Below are 17,500 nucleotides of genomic sequence, written 5' to 3'. Positions count from 1 at the left end.
CATGGCATTTTCGTTGGCGTTGTTGATTAAGATCCCTAAAATAGGAAAGACGCCTGAAATAGGAGGCCGGAGTGATGTTCGAGCAATACCCACCCATTTCAAAGGCCTAGGTGGGGCGGCACAAGGAGTTTAATAAGTACTGTTTTATCGCAATTAGGAGGAACTCAGTTAAGACAGCTTCACCAAGATGATGTTATCACTGTTCTTCAAAAATCGTTACCACACGATTGGTCAGAAGGCGAGACAGTAAAATGGTACCCTGGTGTAGCCACTCATAACCATCCTCAGAAGAAGTGGCTTGAGCTGGTGTGGACCTATCTTAGGAAGAATTTTGGCACAAGAGAAGAGCTCGGTCGATTTCAAGGAATCCCACTGATACCTTTTGACATGTCACAGTTACCAATTGAATTAGAAAGGCTTAAACTGCCGTCTCGGATAGTTGTCCGAGGCCTTCATGGTGCAAGCCTTGATGAAATCCTCACCGACGTCTTGAAAAAGCTTGGGTTGATTGTGATTCAAGAGCTCCCGGTTTTCCTAGGGCAACATCCCGCAGTTACCCAGAGTTTTGTTCATGCACCATCACCTCAGGGTGTCTTAAAAGCTCTGTCGGCGGCTTACCTTTCAGCAGAGAGAATTTCTATGCATTATGTATCAAACGATGGGAAGCGTTCCTTGAGGAATTTTGTATCCACGATGCCACGGTTGGAGTCACACGAAAAAGACCTTCTTTGTCGCTTGCCACTGTTTGAAACGCTCTCCAAATCATTCGTTTCAAAGCAAAGCGGTTTAAGCGCTGCACCGCAAAGCTCCTTTCCACTAGACTTCCGAAGAGAGTTTGTAGACGTCAGACAAGAAGACGCCAAGAGGTTGGCTCAGTTACTACAAATAAGAATTCCGACAGAGACCGATTTCCTCATAGAAGAATTATTTCCTGATGTTAAAAAGAGAGCTTATTCTGACGAAGAAATCGACCACCTCATGTCTTTTGTAATGGAAAGATATCCAGTTTACGCAAAATCAGATCACCGATTTGAAGTGGAGATGGTGTCTTTGCCATTTGTGTCGACGCTCCATGGGCGAGTCAAAGCAGTGGAAGTCTTCAATCCGAGAAATGAATTTCTTCGTAACATTTTCGCTAATGAAGATGTTTTTCCTACAGGAAAGCATTACACTGATTCAGCGGCCTTAGTGGTTCTGGAAAAACTTGGCTTAAAAGGCGAGGCGGAAATCACTGCGCAGGACGTTCACCAAAGTGCAAGAAAGATTGCAGGCATGTCTGATAAAACGACAGCAGAGAAAAAGGCAAAAGCGATAATGGAGTACTTCTGCAGAAACCCAAATAACGTTGAAAAATCTTTGGGACCACTTTTGCAGGACATCCCTTGGATGCCCGGACAAAGACAAAAGCCCCAAGGTTTTCCAAGAAGCCTGACGTTCCGGGGAGAAAGTGACCAAGATACTCATTTCTTCAAACCTAGTGAAGTTTTTTGCGCAGATAAAGTGAACCTCATTGGGGCAGTAACGCCAATTGTTCACGTAGATTCCTTCTGTGAGTTGGCGAAATGTCTAAACCTAGACAGGATGCCCGATGTCTTGGATGTTGTAGAGAATTTGAAGGTCGTGACCCATTGTTATACTCAACAAGAAAAACCGTCCTATATGACCATTGTGGAGGACATCTACTCTTTTTTAAATGTTGCTACGATTAGCTCTGATAACAAAGAGGCCTTGCAAGGAGATGAAAATTTCAGTTGGATCTGGACTGGGGACGGATTCTCGCCACCTAAAGCTGTACTGGCAGAAAAGCCTCTTATTGACCTAACACCGTACATCTCCTATCTTCCATCAGAAGTGAAGCATTTTTCGAACTTGTTCTCGAAGTTTGGAATGCGGGAAAGGAGTGATACCTTACTTTTGCTGCAAGTACTTGAAATGATCAAACAAAAGTATGATAAAGGATGTGGCTTTGGAGAGGTAGAGGCGAAAAGAGATTTGCAGATGGCTGTGGACATCCTGAATGAGATCAAACCAAACGTTGGTGAGCGACTACCAGATGAACTTCAAGAAAAAGTTCTCATTCCAATATGTGTTAAAGGGGATTCCAGCGTTAAACTTGTACCAGCCGAAGAATGCATGTACTGTGAACGTGAATGGTTGGAAACACTCGATGATGAAGTGGACATGAAGTACTCGTACGTCCATCCAAACATTCCCAACAGTACAGCAGAACTCCTTCAGGTCCGCTCTAGGACTAATTGTATGTTGGAACCTGACGAAATTGGGGATGAATTTGGACAAGAAGAGCCCCTAACCCGTCGACTAAGTCGACTTCTCGAAGACTACTCGGATGGCTTCGCAGTTCCAAAAGAACTTATTCAAAATGCAGACGATGCTGGCGCAACGGAAGTCCGTTTCCTGTACGATGAAAGGGCAAACGAAGGGGCCCTAACTTGTCTGATTGATGAGGGAATGAAGGAATGTCAAGGTCCTGCTTTGTGGGTTTTCAACGACGCCGAGTTTAGAGATGAGGATTTTCAAAACATTACAAAGTTGAATGGTGGCACAAAAGAACTTCGCACTGAAAAGATTGGAAAGTTTGGACTCGGTTTCAATGCCGTTTACAACCTGACTGATGTTCCGATGTTCCTGAGCAGAAATTATTTTGTGATACTTGATCCCAACACGTTTCATCTGGGGAAGATAATCAGAAATAAGAGCAAACCTGGAATCAAGATTGACATCAACAAGAACCCCGACAGATTACGAACTTTCAGAAACCAGTTTAAACCATTCAATGGCATTTTTGGCTGTGATCTTCATCTGAACAAACACGACAACTCTTTCCCAGGGACACTGTTTCGCCTCCCTCTAAGAACGACAGTCCAAGCTCTAAGAAGTGAAATTAAGAAAGAGGCTTATGACAGCACACAAATGCGAGGCCTTCTTGAGATCTTTGTCCGAGGAGCCAAAACCCTGCTCCTTTTTACGCAGAATGTTCTGAGAGTTCGCATCTTTCATTTGGCTAAAAATTCGAATGAGCAGACGCCACCACAGTTGATGTTTGAGGTAAAAAAGACTCTGTCCCAAGTTGGCGTTCTAAGAAAATTACCTATCCCAGTCACTCTTCCAGAAACCTCAAAAAACATTTGTAAAGACGACCAGAACCTCTTAAAACAAAGTAATTTTCTTAAAGCATCAACTGAAATTGCGGAACGTGTGATGGCAACAAACCAAAGTGAAAATGACCTTCTCAGTTCATCATTTACTATCGACATGAAAAGCACCTTGACAGAACATGGAAGCGGTTTTTTTGGGGAAAAAGACCACTTAAAAAATGAAATATGGCTGATTGCATCTTCAATGGGGAAAGGGAAAGCCATGCAGGTTTCAGAAAAATACAAAGGTTTGCTTCCGTCAGCCGGGGTAGCCGTCCAGTTGATATCTAAGGAGTGTCATAAAGTAGTTCCGTTACCTCACGGGGGAACTGTGTTTTGCTACCTTCCACTACCAATTAATAGTGGCCTGCCTGTACACGTTAACGGAGCGTTTGCAGTGGCCTCCAACAGACGTTATTTGAAGGAGAGAACCGAGGACGACAAAGCTTGCACTGAAGATAGCTGGAACAGCGTCTTGTTGAAAGATTCTGTTTGTGCAGCCTATCTAGATCTTCTTGAAGACCTAAAGTTGAATACAGAGATGTCGCCCTTTTCCTTACTTTGGCCCAAGGCGTTTGTTGTGAAGCCAAATTACGAGCCTCTTGCTTGTTCTTTCTACCAGGAAGTTTCCAATGGGAATCGTTTCCTGTTTTCTGATGGCAAGAGATGGTTGGACATAAATCAGGTAGTCTTTCTAGAGCCAAAGTTTCGTCATGAACCACAAATTGGTGATACATCCTTTGAAGTTTTCCGGCTGCTGGTAAAAGGGAATAAGGCGGCTATTGAGCTGCCACTTGATGTATTTCAATCATTCCTTAGGTACGGCCTTATGGAGAAAATTCAATCGAAGCTATATGACAGAGACAGGTTCTTCTACGACCTAGTGTTCCCTAACATTCCCATTATTCCACCCGAGTTGAGAGACAAGTTGATTTTGTATGCCTTGGACGATAAGAGTGGAACGTTTGATAAACAACTACGGAACTGTGCTTGTATTCCAACCACACCAAATGGTCGTACCCTCAAATGTCCGAGAGAACTGGTCAACCCTAACAAAGACGTAGCCCAACTTTTTCGCAGTGAAGATCAAAGGTTTCCTTGGGGCACGAAGGAAACATTCTTAAGTTCCCAGCGACTTGCAAAGCTTGAGGAAGTTGGAATGATGGCAAATGATCTCCCATGGAATATAATTGGAGAGAGGGCGGAAAGTATCAGCACTTTAAACCGAGAAAGTAGCGAGGCAGCACTAAAGCGTACTAAAGCTCTGCTAGACCTGTTAGCAAGGAAGCTAATTAAGGGCGAAGAAAACTCCCTTTCAGAAGGAATCCAGAACAGACTTGTACATGCTAAATTTCTCCCAGTTGTTAAGAAGCCAAGGGAATTTCCTCTTCCTTGGAAAGGAGATGATAGACTTGAGAAACACCAGCCAATGATATCACCAAAAGAAGCCTTTCCTCATTCTCAGAAGTACTTAGTTTGTTGCTCTGAGCCTATGGCAGATTTGTCTATGTCTTCAGAAGTCAGAACCTTCTTGTGTTTGGACAAAAAGCACGTCACCATCGAGCATGTTCTAAGCCAGCTTCATTTTGCATCAGCCACTAACACCAGGAGACTGGAATACTTAGAGCTTGAAGAATTAAAAAGGATTTGCTCGGAAAGTTACCACTATCTCCAGACTGCTCTTGATAACAGGGCATTTGGAGAAGAGCAAATGAGAAGACTCAAAGAAAATAGGTACATTTTCACTGGAGGAGAATTCGTTGATACCAATCACGTGGCCTTCGATTTGGCCGTTGACTGCCAACCTTATTTGTACAGGCTGCCTCGGGAAATTGCTGGACGATTTCACAGTTTGATGATGATGTTTGGTGTTAAGGAAAGCTTCGAGAAGAAAGACTTCATGGCGTCTTTGGAACTAATTAAGAGCAATTTTGGAGAAAGTGAGGTAGACGGGAAAACCCTTCAAGTTGCCATACATCTTGCTGGTGAGCTGGCTAAATGTGTGACGGAATCTCATGAAGGCTCCTGTGATGTTGAAGAAAGTAACAAAGTGGTTTACCTCCCAGATTCCCAAGGTGTGATGCGACCTGCAAAGGACCTTTGTCTTAATAACTGCCCTTGGCTACCTGCCGAATTTGACACAAAATATGCGAACGAAATGATTCCTCTCCCAACCAGCATTGCACTTGGTGTGAAGACACGCCGAGAAGAGGCACTTAAACGTTTTGTAGTTGGAATTCCCTTTGGACAAAGAGAGAAACTGACAAATCGCTTGCAACGGATTCTCTCAGCATACCCTTGTGAAAAGGAAATCTTGAAGGAGCTTCTTCAGAACGCAGATGATGCGGAGGCAACAGAGATTTGTTTCATCAAAGATCCTAGGCGACATTGTGATGACCGCGTTTTCGCAGATTCTTGGAACGCTCTTCAGGGACCCGCACTGTGTGTGTACAATAACAAGCCATTTACCGAAGCTGACATTGCAGGAATACAGAGCCTTGGTGAAGGTAGCAAAGGAGATGACCCCAACAAAACTGGACAGTATGGCGTGGGCTTTAATGCTGTGTACCATTTGACTGACGTGCCATCCTTCATTTCCAGTGGACCAGAGATTGGCGACGTGTTGTGTGTGTTTGACCCACATTGCAAATATGTCCCTGGGGCAACTCCGTATTCACCTGGACGAAAATTCACGGAAACGGCAAAGTTAAAATGCATTTTTCCCGATGTGTTCTCAGGTTACTTGGAGGAGCATTACCCAATTCAAAACTCCACCATGTTTCGATTTCCACTCAGAACTTCTGACATGGCAAAACAATCGAAAATATCTGGGAAACCAGTTACACTGGAGTCGCTTGAAATGATGATGGAAGCATTAAAAGGGGAACTTTTTGAAGCCCTTTTGTTTGTCAACAGTGTAAGAAAGATCACGCTGAGTGACGTCGACCAGAATGGGGACGTGTCCAATTCGTATTTCGTTGAGGCTCAAATGTCAGATGAAGATTTAGCAAAAAGACGACAGTTCTCCAAGTGCGTCAAGGAGTGCGGGAAATCAAGAGGAAAAAATGGAGTGCTACCTATAAATGCCGAAGTAAAGAAGTGCTCCTATATTCTCCACTTACGAGACAGCACAGGGTACGAGGAGAAGTGGTTCATTGTCCAGCAAATTGGGTTTGAGAAAAACGTAAAACAGAGCATCATCGATGCCTTCAAAAACCACGATTTGGGTATGCTTCCTCGAGGTGGTGTTGCTTGTCTATTGGAAAAGAAGCTAAGAGATCGGAGTCATTCGGAGACAAAAGAGCGAGCTGGGAAAGCTTACTGCTTCCTTCCTCTTCCCATAGAAACTGACCTTCCAATCCATATAAATGGTCACTTTGCTTTAGACCATGAGGCCCGGCGAAATCTGTGGACAAACACAACTGACGACTATCGGAGCGACTGGAACACAGCTTTGGTCACAGACGTGATAGCATCATGTTACCTAACACTTTTAGATGAGATAAGGAGATTTCATCTCTTGCCTGTGCCACAGAATGCATATCACACAACTCCTGGTGGCATCACCTCTGCTGTGGCCATCGAAGCCTATGAAGAGCGTTTTCCACCCGTGGTCATGGGAAATGCATATTGGACGATTCTGACAAAGTCTGTTTATCAAGAAATGGACCGAAAAAGGTTACGACTGCTTCCAGTGTTTCGGCATCAAGCATCAGCTGAAGTTCAACTGACGTGGCTACCTCCCACGGGAAAAGGAGAAGATAAAGCATTTTTCAATAATCTTGAAGAGGCTCGTTGTCTCAGTTTTAAGGAAAGAGTCACTTTTCAGCAGGTCTTACTCCAAACAGGCTTTAATCTTGTGGCATTTTCCATGTCAATTTGCGCATCGCTGGAGCAATCTGATGTAAGGCCTGCCTGTATTTCCCCAGCTGCTGTGCGAGAATTTTTCAAGTCCTTTCAGCATGAAGACTCTCTCTGCAAAATTGGACCAATACCTGCGGATGTCACTGAGACACCATTCAGTAATGCTTCAGTTGTCGAACTAGTCCTTCGGTACTGCAAGGAAGATAAAGAGTTTCTGACAAGCCTCCCAGGACTTCCCTTGCTTTTGACGGAAGACAACTACCTTCGCACTTTTAGCGTTGGTGATCCCACGTTTCTTTCTCGTCACTATGCCATCCTTCCAGAATGTAAAGAAATGTTTGTTCATCACCACATTAGAACGCACATCTTTAGTGATTTGAAGAGTGCAAACGCTCCTGTCTTCAAGCAATTTGATGTGAACAGTTTTGCAGCTAACCTAGAGCGAACACTCTCAAAAGCGTATTTCAATAGTGAAGTGTACTTAAGGTGGTGTCCTGACCAGACAGCCATTCCAAATCCAGACTGGCTCGGAAGAGTTTGGAACTTTCTTTCTGAAAACATTAACAATGAACTTAAGGAATTACAAGGCACTGGTGGAGTGGAGATAGAAAAGATAGAAAAAGCCTTTCGAGAATCACGAATTAGCTTTGATGAGAGAAAGAGATTTATAGAGGCAGCAAGGATTAAAGAGAAAGAAGAGAAAATCAGTATTATACGTGACAAACTCAAGCCCCTAAACTACTGGAGTATTCTTCCTTGCACTGAGACGATTCGTTCAACTCAGGCTCACAGTAAAAGCTCTTCTGGTGTGACAACAAAGCATTTTCTTGTGCCCTTACGCCTGGCAGAATCTGTTCTTGATTTCCCAATTGCACGTGGTGCCTCAAATTCCCGTCTTGTAGAGACTTTGAGAATCCTGGGTTTGCCTGAAGTGAACTGTCATATGATGACAACATCAACAGGTTCTGTTGGTCCTAAGTTCATGGATTCGAGGATTCTTGCCCGAACACTTGTGGGCTCACTTGAAACACCAGCGTCTCTTTTAAAATCTTTTAAACAGAAGATGATGGAGGAACCACATTCACTTGAGGGGAAGCTAACGCCTCCTGAAGGCGTCTTAATTTTGCAGTATTTTAGCGATCATGTCAAGTATCTACAACCAAACGATAAGGACACTCTGAAACTGGTCCCTTTTTATGAAACACGAGATGGTAGACTTGTCAGCCTAAACAATCAGCAAGCATGCAGGGTGCCGTGTGACATCCCTCAAAACGGAATGCAGGCTTTAGAAAAGCAAGTTGACGTGATCTTTTTGAAAGGTCGTCTAACATTAGACCCACTGTTTAAATTCCTTGACTTGGAAGCAGTGACGGAGGCAGACATCTATTGCAAGTTCATTTTACGCTATTTCCACATATTCTCTGATGGTGAAAGGTTGGTCCATCTCGAGTTTATGCGAGAGTTCATACGACAAAACCCAACAAAGCCTGTAGATGAAGGTCAAAAACAGGGGCTTTTGCAATGCTTAAGAAACACGGCAATCCTGCTCTGCACCGATGGTACCCTGAGGAAAGCGTCCTGTTTCTATGACCCTAACAACACCGTTTTCAAAACGATGCTTACTGAGGACAAGTTTCCCCCAGAACCATTCAACTCTCCACCTTGGCTACGATTTTTGAAAGCTATTGGACTGGTCCATAAAGTTTCCTGTGATCATTTCAAGTCCTTTGCTTTGGATTTAGCTCGTGAGGGTGCACAATTTCGCACTGCGATCACAGACCAGAAATCTGAAGTCCTAGTCACTCATCTGTTTTTACGGGAAAATGTGTTTGACGAAGGTCTTCTCGAAAATGTTTGTGATATCAAGTTTGTGGCTGCAAACCCTGTGATGCCTGAACTTCGAAATATCCACCGACAGTATGGCGAGAGTGGAGATAGTGGTAGGTTACCGTACATTTCATTCAGAGGGTCTGTGTTGGAAAAACATGCGGGTATCGTTTGGACGACGGCTCCTCTTCTTCCAAAATGGGCAAGTCCCCGGAAACATCGGTATCAGATGTCTTACTCTGGTTGGAAAAGTTGTGATGATTACTGCAATGCCATCCTTGCCCGCCTTCATGTGGTCACAGAGCCAACAGTTGACCTGGTGACTTTCCATTGCCAAAATGTATGCTTTCACCAAGAGAAGGAAAATGAAAGAGACTTGCCTCCTGATCACATTATCACGAGAGCGTCGGTCATGACAAAGATATACAGATTTCTGCAAGCAAACACCCTCACAAGCACTGCCATAAAAGATCGACTGGAGCACATCCCTTGCCTTTTGGTCGAACAAGGTAAACGTTTTATAAAGCCAAGGCAAGTCGTTATTGCATTGAATAAGGAATTTGAGGTCGGCCCATTTCTTTACGGAATGCCGGAGGAATTCATCGAGTTTAAGAAACTCTTTGAATATCTGGGCTGTGCACTATCAGTGAAACCATTCCACTATGCAATGGTGCTAGAAATGCTGCAAAAGAAATGTACAACGAACGCACTAGAACCAAACGAGAAGTCAAAGTCTTTCAAAGCTCTAAAAGGATTTTTTGAAACCTTGCAAGATAATCCAGACGACGACTTGAGCTTTTCTTCATTGTATTTGCCAGCTATTTATCTATTTGACCTCAGCTGCGAGGATACCCCATTACCAGTCATTCTAAAAGAAGCGAAAAGCCTTCTATTTGATGACGCTCCACATTATCATCACCGTATTGCAAACTTCCATGAATTTTTTGTCCTGGATCTTAAGATGGCAAATGTCCGTTGCAACTCTGGAAATTACAAGGACCTTGTAATGAGTATTCCCGCAGCTCTTCAGCCTAAGATGTTATCCAGTGTTGTTGAGGAGACATTTGCTGACAAAAGAGACAGCCCAGAAATTTTTGATGTTGGCGCTGCCAGGTCATTGAAGATACAACTTCACTCGGAAAATTTTCAGCGAGGAGTTGTCAGGCTCATTCGTCACGCAAGTCACGAACACAACGAGAAGGTAAACGAACAACTGGTTGTTTCTGTGAAGAATCGACTGCAAAATATCCAAGTCTATGGAATGAACAAAGTCGTTACTCATCTGGTTTATAAAGGGGACGCAATTTTAGGCAGCGAGGCTGAAGTATCCTACTTTTTGCAAAAGATTTGCAACTCCGAACGAGACGTTTGGAATATATACGTTAATGCTACAAAAGATGAGGAGAAGATCAAGGGTAAAATTGCTCTTACGCTTTCACGAGTTATCGCAGAAGCTTGTCGAGGACTGCTGCGAGAAACAGCTATGTTTATTCCTACAATGCTATGCATCATGCCCAACAAGATTGGCTCTTTTCTAGACGAGAACGAGATACGACAAGATGACTCCTACAGTGAAGAAAGAAGTGACCTGTTTCCCTCGCCCGGGAGTTTCATTCCAATTGCAGAGCATCACCTTCTCAATCCGGCCTTTGAATTCTTTAAGCCTGGCGAATATGTTGGATACGAACTGGAAGATCCAGGTTTGAATCACGAGGACGGAGAAGCAACCTTTATCTACGCTGTAATCATCGAAGAAGTTTTAAATAACCATTCCACCCCCTTACAGAAATGTTACAAGATCAACATTGGGGACGATAGAGAGCGAAAACTTGTTCCGGCTACTGACTTATACAAGTTTTATCGCCTTCAAGAGATTGTGTCGACTGCAATTGTCCCATCTGGGCAAAAGGGGAACGCCCAAGAAGCAACGGAAAAAGACGCGGTGTTTAAGGAGATTTCAAGGACACTTGAAGAGGCGTGGAGACTTCCTGAAGATAAGAAACGGAAAGTTATCAAGAGGCTAATTTTGCAATGGCATCCAGATCGGAATCCAGGTAATGAGAGTTTTTGTACGGAGGTCTTTCAACACATAATGAATGAAATTGCAAGATTAGAGAAAGAATGCGTTGGTGCCAATGAAAGGCAACCATCGGGCAGCGGGTATCATCATGGTTCTTATAGCGACTTCTGTGGTTTCTGGGGAGCGCGTGCAAGACAATACACATCTCGACGCCGACAATATCAGGATAGTTACTACCAACGTTATGGATCATGGGCTCATAGAACTGTACGCACATGGCCGGTTCCCCCTAGTTTCTGCACGATGAATCCTCAACCAGGAGAGGCTAAGCGTTGGCTGAGACAAGCGTATGCCGATCTGGAAGCTGTGGACAACGACATCGATTCTGGAAAGCCATCTTATGAATGGGCCTGTTTTAAATGCCACCAGGTGAGTGTACGACCGTACTGGTTGGTATGCGAAGACCATAATTTAAAAGGTGACTTTCCTTATGTTAGCCCTTTGGTTGTCGACCTTTCTGCTTTTATTTTTGGCATGTGTACATTTTTGGCATTTGTAAAGCAACGGTTATCTTCATGCCTTTTCTGGCTTTCTAATATCTAATGGGTCGATTTGATTGCAGAGTGCTTCTCTTCCGCGCTCTTTATACGCAATATCCATAATCGAAAAAAATTAGTAACAATAATAACCATAACAACAATAATAACAGAATAATTTAATAATAGTACCGTCATATGGTAAGAAAGCCCAGTAAGTTGTTGTTTCGATTACTGCCCTGAAAATGTATCTTCTTGCTTAGTACTATATGGAAATTGATGGATACAATTCAGTGCTTACGCTATAATTCAATGATTCATCAATTTGTTTATCAGGCTGCCGAGAAAGGCTTGAAAGCCGCTCAATATAGCAGGAATGCTTCCAAAACGAATGTTCACAATCTTGTGCAAAATTCTCTAATGCTTGAGGATTCAAAGTTAGCAACTTTATCACAAGATCTTGAAGGCCAACTGGGAGACTCCACACGCATGCGTTATCCAGACCAAATGCAATTTCCTCGTATTCCAAACGACGTTTACACAGAAGAAAAGGCACGCCAGGCGTTACAAGTGGCCACTCAGATTTTGTACCTTGTAAGACGAAAGTGTTTTTAAGGTAGGTAGCTAAAAAGCTAAGCATGATGAAATTTTATCTACTTAACAGTGGCAGTAAGGACTCGTTGATAGAACACTGAAGTCTAAAAATAGAACGAGATAGAACGTGCCCATGCTTTCTTTCAGGAAAGGAGATGAAGTGGGGATTTTGCGGCCCTTTTGGTCCATTTTACAACCGTTAATTGTTAAGAAGGCCTCGTGCATCCAAACCTTTTTATTTTACTCACCTGCGAAAATTTACTCGATCGAAATCTTGGTGTAAACATTTTCATTGGCCCAGAAACAGAAAAGTGGATCTTGAACCCGTAGTGGATCATTGCACCCTAAAGCCAATTACAAAGGCATCACATCTTGACACATAGAACAGAGCGGTACTCAAAGGGCTAGTATATTACATTTCCCTGATACGTCCATTTACTTGTGTAAGACATACAATCTCTGACGAAAGTTAATACAGTAATGGCATGGGCGAAAAATTACTTCTTAATTTTGGCGCGAAATTTCAGCGTTAATTTATAATTTCACATCAATGTTGCCATGGCAACTTTTCCTACAGTGTCAAAATAGCGTCTTATGAACGTACTGATATTTGTCACCCATGATATTAATAGCTAATCAAATGGTATACTCGTGAAATTAGGGAATAATTTCACTTGCATTTTGTCGAAAATCAAACGAAAGATTTCCCTGGCCTAAAGGCTCGAAAAATTATTTGATTTTGGACAAAATGCGCGTGAAATTATTCCCTAATTTCACTCGTCACCATTTGATTACCCATTCTAAACACCCGAATTTAACAATTAAAGAAGCCTCGCCTGTGATCTGTTCTGTTCTAAAGCACACAGGAAGCGGATACAGCACGAAGGAAGTGTAGGGGAAACGCAAAACGTAGTCGCATGTTTTCCCTAATTCTTGAGTTCTCTACCCTCTCCTTAAGTGCTTTACAACAGAACAGATCACAGGCGAGGCTTCTTTATTAGATTTATAATTTTAAAAAAATCTTCATTTCCGCACGCATTGATGTTATGAAACTTCCAAATCGTACGAGTGGCGTCAGCCGTGCATCTGTACTCTCATAAGTACAAGGAACGGTTACGTTTATACAAACGTTGGCCGTGTAGCACTTATATTTTAAACAGAGTTAACTGAATAGAGGGTAATGTGACCAGGGTGGGAATTGAACCCACGACCTTCGGGTTCAATTCCCACCCTGGTCAGAGTTTTTCTCTGTCCTTGTGTGGGCCCATTTCCATAAGTAGGGCTAACGCTCACATGGTTCATATGGGGTAGAAATCTAGCACTTCACATTACCCTCTATTCAGTTAACTCTGTACTCTCATAAAGCACGCTAAAACAGACCAATCACAATTCTTGTTAGAATGGTTCAAAACATTTTATTGGTTAAACGAGACCAAAGCTGTCAAAATGTCAAACCATCAAAGTTGAGAAACCACCAAAAGCAAACCGAAAGCAAGTTGAAAGCAAGCTGAAAACCTGAACAATTGGAAACAAGCTGCTCAAAGCGTGTGGCTGGTCTGGCTGGTAAACGAACTGCTGCTGCTTTCGGACCGTTAGTTGTGCTGTGTGAATAAACTACAGTCGAATTTATGGGAAGAAGATCCTCAAAACAGATCACAGACCAGGCTTCTTTCTTTATTTTTTACTGTATAATAACGAATTGTTTAATTTCATCAGTTATTCGGATAAAAAATTTCGGAAAACATCTTACGAGTGGTGTCAGCCGTGCATCTGTACTCTCATAAGGCACGCTGTTTTAGCCATTCAGAGTGCGCGTTATATCGACACTTTATTATAAATAAGACCACTGATTTCAGTTTGATCGTGTTCTTATTTAAGGGGTGCTTAGTGAGAAATCAGTTGAAAGTGTTCTTAAAATGTTCTTAAAACTGGTTTTAGAAATACTTTAAATTATACATTACTAGAGGTTTAATTAACACACAATGCTTCTTTGTAATAGATTTTATAGTTTGTAATGGTCCTGAACACCAAAGAACTGTGATATGAGTTACTTTACTGTATTGGTTCCTCATTCTAATACCCTTTTACTTTATATTAAGAACATGTTCTATTTATCAGGCTGAATTTGTTCTTATTTCTATGGTGCTTTATTTGACAAATTTGAGCCTGACGGTCTTAAATTATTTACTTGTTCTAACATGCGTGTGTTTACTGTACATGAAAGCCATATTTAACTACATTCTCCGTGTTTTCTGCACAGGAAATCTCTAAAGAAATGAAATGGACGAGTGTTTTCCCTTCAAGTTGACATGTGATGTCTAGCTTCTATGAGGATCACAGAAAACAGAAAAACCAACACAAGTACGACTCGGCACAGTTTCAAATTTTTCTCCACGAGTTGAAAAAGTCTGACTCTTGGTAATGAGTTTTTTTGCTACTAGTTTTGTGGGCGTCTAAGAGTTGTTAGCAAGCAGCTCGTAGTACTAGTCACTCACACAGCTGATGCCGAAAAAAGAAAATATTTCTCTGAGTTATAAAACACTTGATGCACGATCTAGCAAAGTGGTTCCAAAGTGATCTATGGATTTAAGAGTTCAACGGGCACTCAACATCCTGAAAAACAAAGTATTGATTTTTTTTTTCTCAAAGACAGATGAAATAATTCAGTATTCAGTGAAAGGATTTTGTTACTTGTGAGTGATTTGAAGCAGTCAGAAGTTTTGTTTCTAAAAAATTAGGAAATATCTTGATCATCCTGAAAAACGAAATACGTATTTTCTTCTCAAAGATAGTTAACGAAAGTTGAATGAAATCAATATCTGGCTAAGAAAAAACGATTTTTTCCTTAAAGCAAGCAAGAGACAGATAAATTAAGACAATATTCGGTTAACAGACGTTTTGTGTTCGTTTGAAGCCAATCATAAGTTTTGCTTCTCACAAGCTTGGAATGTTAGGTTGCGCTTGTCTTTAAATGGAGATATCATACCTGCTAGGCTCCTTTCGTGTAATGGAAGGTACAGAGCGCATTACTAAATTTTAATTTGAAATTGCTGAAAAGGACGTTACGAGTTGTTTCTTTTAAGACGTTACAGTTAGAGCGTACTGTGAAGCAGTTAGCCTTAAGAACAAGCAATGAATAGAATAAAACAACTTTCGTCCATGAGGAATAAAATTTAGAGCCATGGGAACTACAACTTTCGTCAATATTGTCAAGACCAGGCTCTTTCCAAGGGCGTCTTGGGGAGTTAGAGGGAGTGGGCATCGGTTGTCCTTGCCGCAGGCGCAATGATATGCATTGGCTAACACCTCGCTGACTATAGAAAGAAATATTCACAATACGTTTGGCAAACGTTTTGCAAAGTCCGTTACGCATTTATAAATTTCTTTGCGATATTGGTATTTTCATTTAGCACCTAAACTTATTTTTTGTTCCTTTTGTAAATCTCCCCATATGTCACCATTGCTACCCAGAATTTCGCTTTTTCAGTCCCGTGGAAGCCACGTAAACTTGGCAGATATAGCAGTAAATTTGGACCCACGACCGTGATGTGAGAGGCATGGGTCTATTCTCGATTTTACGTCACAAACTACTTTGCAATGCACATTTCTTTGAAAACAGGAATGCAAAGCAGATTGTGACGTAAAAATCGAGAAAAGAACCATGTCTCTAACATTACGGTCAGGGGTCCAAATTTTGATAACTTTGCGCATCTTGCCCGGCAGATAAAAAGCGAAGTTTTGAGGTAAAAATAGTAACACATGTTTGCTTTTGGTGGGGATATTAATATTATAGACGAAAAATATTTGAGTATAGGTGCGTCGGAAACAAGGACTCATTAACGCGAAAATAACGTGTTTTCGAAGGCGTGCAGTACAAAGTTCACTGAAGGAAGAACTTTTATCTAGGGGCCTTGTTAATACGGCTTGCTCTCCATTACGACAACTTTAATAGTTCCGGTGCTCCGAGCTCTTTTGTTATGTCCTAGAGGTCAGCTACATTCCGTTGATACGAGCTCTCGTTTCCAGTTCAATTCATCGGTCTCTTCAAAGGGCCAAAAAAAGATTTGCCATAAGACTGTTCAGACGATTTATGTAACTGACTTCAAGCTCAAAACTACGTTTCATGTTTGCATTGAGCCTCATCAGTGGTAAATGCAGTGCTTCGCTTTTATATTAGAAGTACATGTCATGGCATCTAAAGTCGTAAAATTAACTCTGTATTTATTTACAATTTTAGATACATAAAACGCGATCAAACTTCCATTAAAATCGTAAAAGAGTAGATAAAAAAAAGAAAGTGTATTACAATCGGCTGAATTTTCGTCTCTCAAAAAATGTGCGTGATCCACACGTACGTCACACGACGGTTGCACTTTTTTAAAACTGGTAAAATAGTCGTCAAATACGGAAATCCGACTTGTTTCCTATGCCCCACCGTTCAAAGTCCTTAATACCCGTATGTTGTCGTGTCATGATACACGTTTGCCACGGCTCGTGTGAACCAGGCTGGATACGCTTTCAATGAAGTTCTCGTTTACAGTAAAGATTTTTTCCAGTCTTGCCTAAAATGTTGTACGGAGGAATACCAGAATCAACTGAGTAATTAATTATTCAGGGAATAACTCAATTGGTTGTGAAGCACTTATTCACTGGTCAGAGATTTATAAAGTGGATAGCGCCGGCCACCTTTGTGAACAAAACTTTATCTTTACATCGTCACACAGGTTGTATACCTGCAAAACAAGTGAAATTATATTAAAGGCCCGGTTCAGACGCCGCTCCACTCATATGCCGAACCTAACTGAGGAATTAAGTACGGCAAAAGAGCGGCGTCTGAATCAGTTTGGTACGGCACTTTTAATTTGGTGCGGCAATAACGTTAAGTTCGACAGGGTCTCTCGCATTGTTCGACATTGGAGCGGCAGGTGATTCATACGGCGTTCTTCTCATGTGCCGAACCAAAAAAATCTAAATCTAAATCTCTGTATTAAGCCTTGACGGTGAGCTCGAACCTTGATCAGGTTTATTCCATCTCTCTGATAGTGTGCGAGGTATGATTTGTGAATTTAGTGGACCGTTTTCTACAGTGTGGTCCGCTAAATGAATTTTGTGGGTTCTCAATTCAAGCTGAAGATACAATGTACAATAGATATCTCAATAATCTCGTTTTCTTGGGCTGTACTCTAAGTAGTGGCTCGTTGTTTATTCCAGTTCAAGTTTTGGTCCTTGAGCTTCTTGCCTCGCACTTGGGCCATAAATTGATCAGGCAAAACCGCGCGCGTAACTTACAACACTGCACGAGAAAACCAGGTTAATGAGAGGTATGCATCGAAAACCATGGAGGAAAATTCGTTATTTATATTTTGACTTTTTTTGCGGTCCATGGCGGGAGCCAAAAGCATTTCCGCCTAGTCTTTAACATTAAAATGAACGGATACAAAGCGGTATGTCTGTCGTTTAAATTTCTAAGTGGAAGCGCGCCAATTATACATGTCGAGCCAGCG

General features: G+C 42.0%; 2 protein-coding genes across 4 annotated transcripts in view; one reads left to right on the top strand and one right to left on the bottom strand.

The window, feature by feature from the left end:
- Positions 1-15,168, top strand: part of LOC138019948 (sacsin-like) — a 44,885-nt gene extending 29,717 nt beyond the window's left edge. For all 3 annotated transcript variants that reach the window (XM_068866961.1, XM_068867025.1, XM_068867095.1), the window contains 3 exons: positions 158-11,295; positions 11,739-12,018; positions 14,257-15,168. In XM_068866961.1, coding sequence (XP_068723062.1) covers positions 158-11,295; positions 11,739-12,017 — 11,417 coding nt within the window. In that variant the 3' untranslated portion in view covers position 12,018; positions 14,257-15,168. The remainder of the gene's footprint in view (positions 1-157; positions 11,296-11,738; positions 12,019-14,256) is intronic.
- Positions 15,169-16,200: 1,032 nt separating this feature from the next.
- The window catches only part of LOC138020799 (pituitary tumor-transforming gene 1 protein-interacting protein-like), a 36,240-nt gene continuing 34,940 nt past the window's right edge, over positions 16,201-17,500 (bottom strand). Inside the window, exon 7 of the mRNA XM_068867746.1 lies at positions 16,201-16,729. Coding sequence (XP_068723847.1) covers positions 16,713-16,729 — 17 coding nt within the window. The 3' untranslated portion in view covers positions 16,201-16,712. The remainder of the gene's footprint in view (positions 16,730-17,500) is intronic.

This window comes from Montipora capricornis, chromosome 1, assembly GCF_036669925.1.
Source record: "Montipora capricornis isolate CH-2021 chromosome 1, ASM3666992v2, whole genome shotgun sequence".
Lineage (NCBI taxonomy): Eukaryota > Metazoa > Cnidaria > Anthozoa > Scleractinia > Acroporidae > Montipora > Montipora capricornis.
Note: the sequence above shows the minus strand (reverse complement) of the source record. Positions and strands in the feature narration are given on the sequence as shown.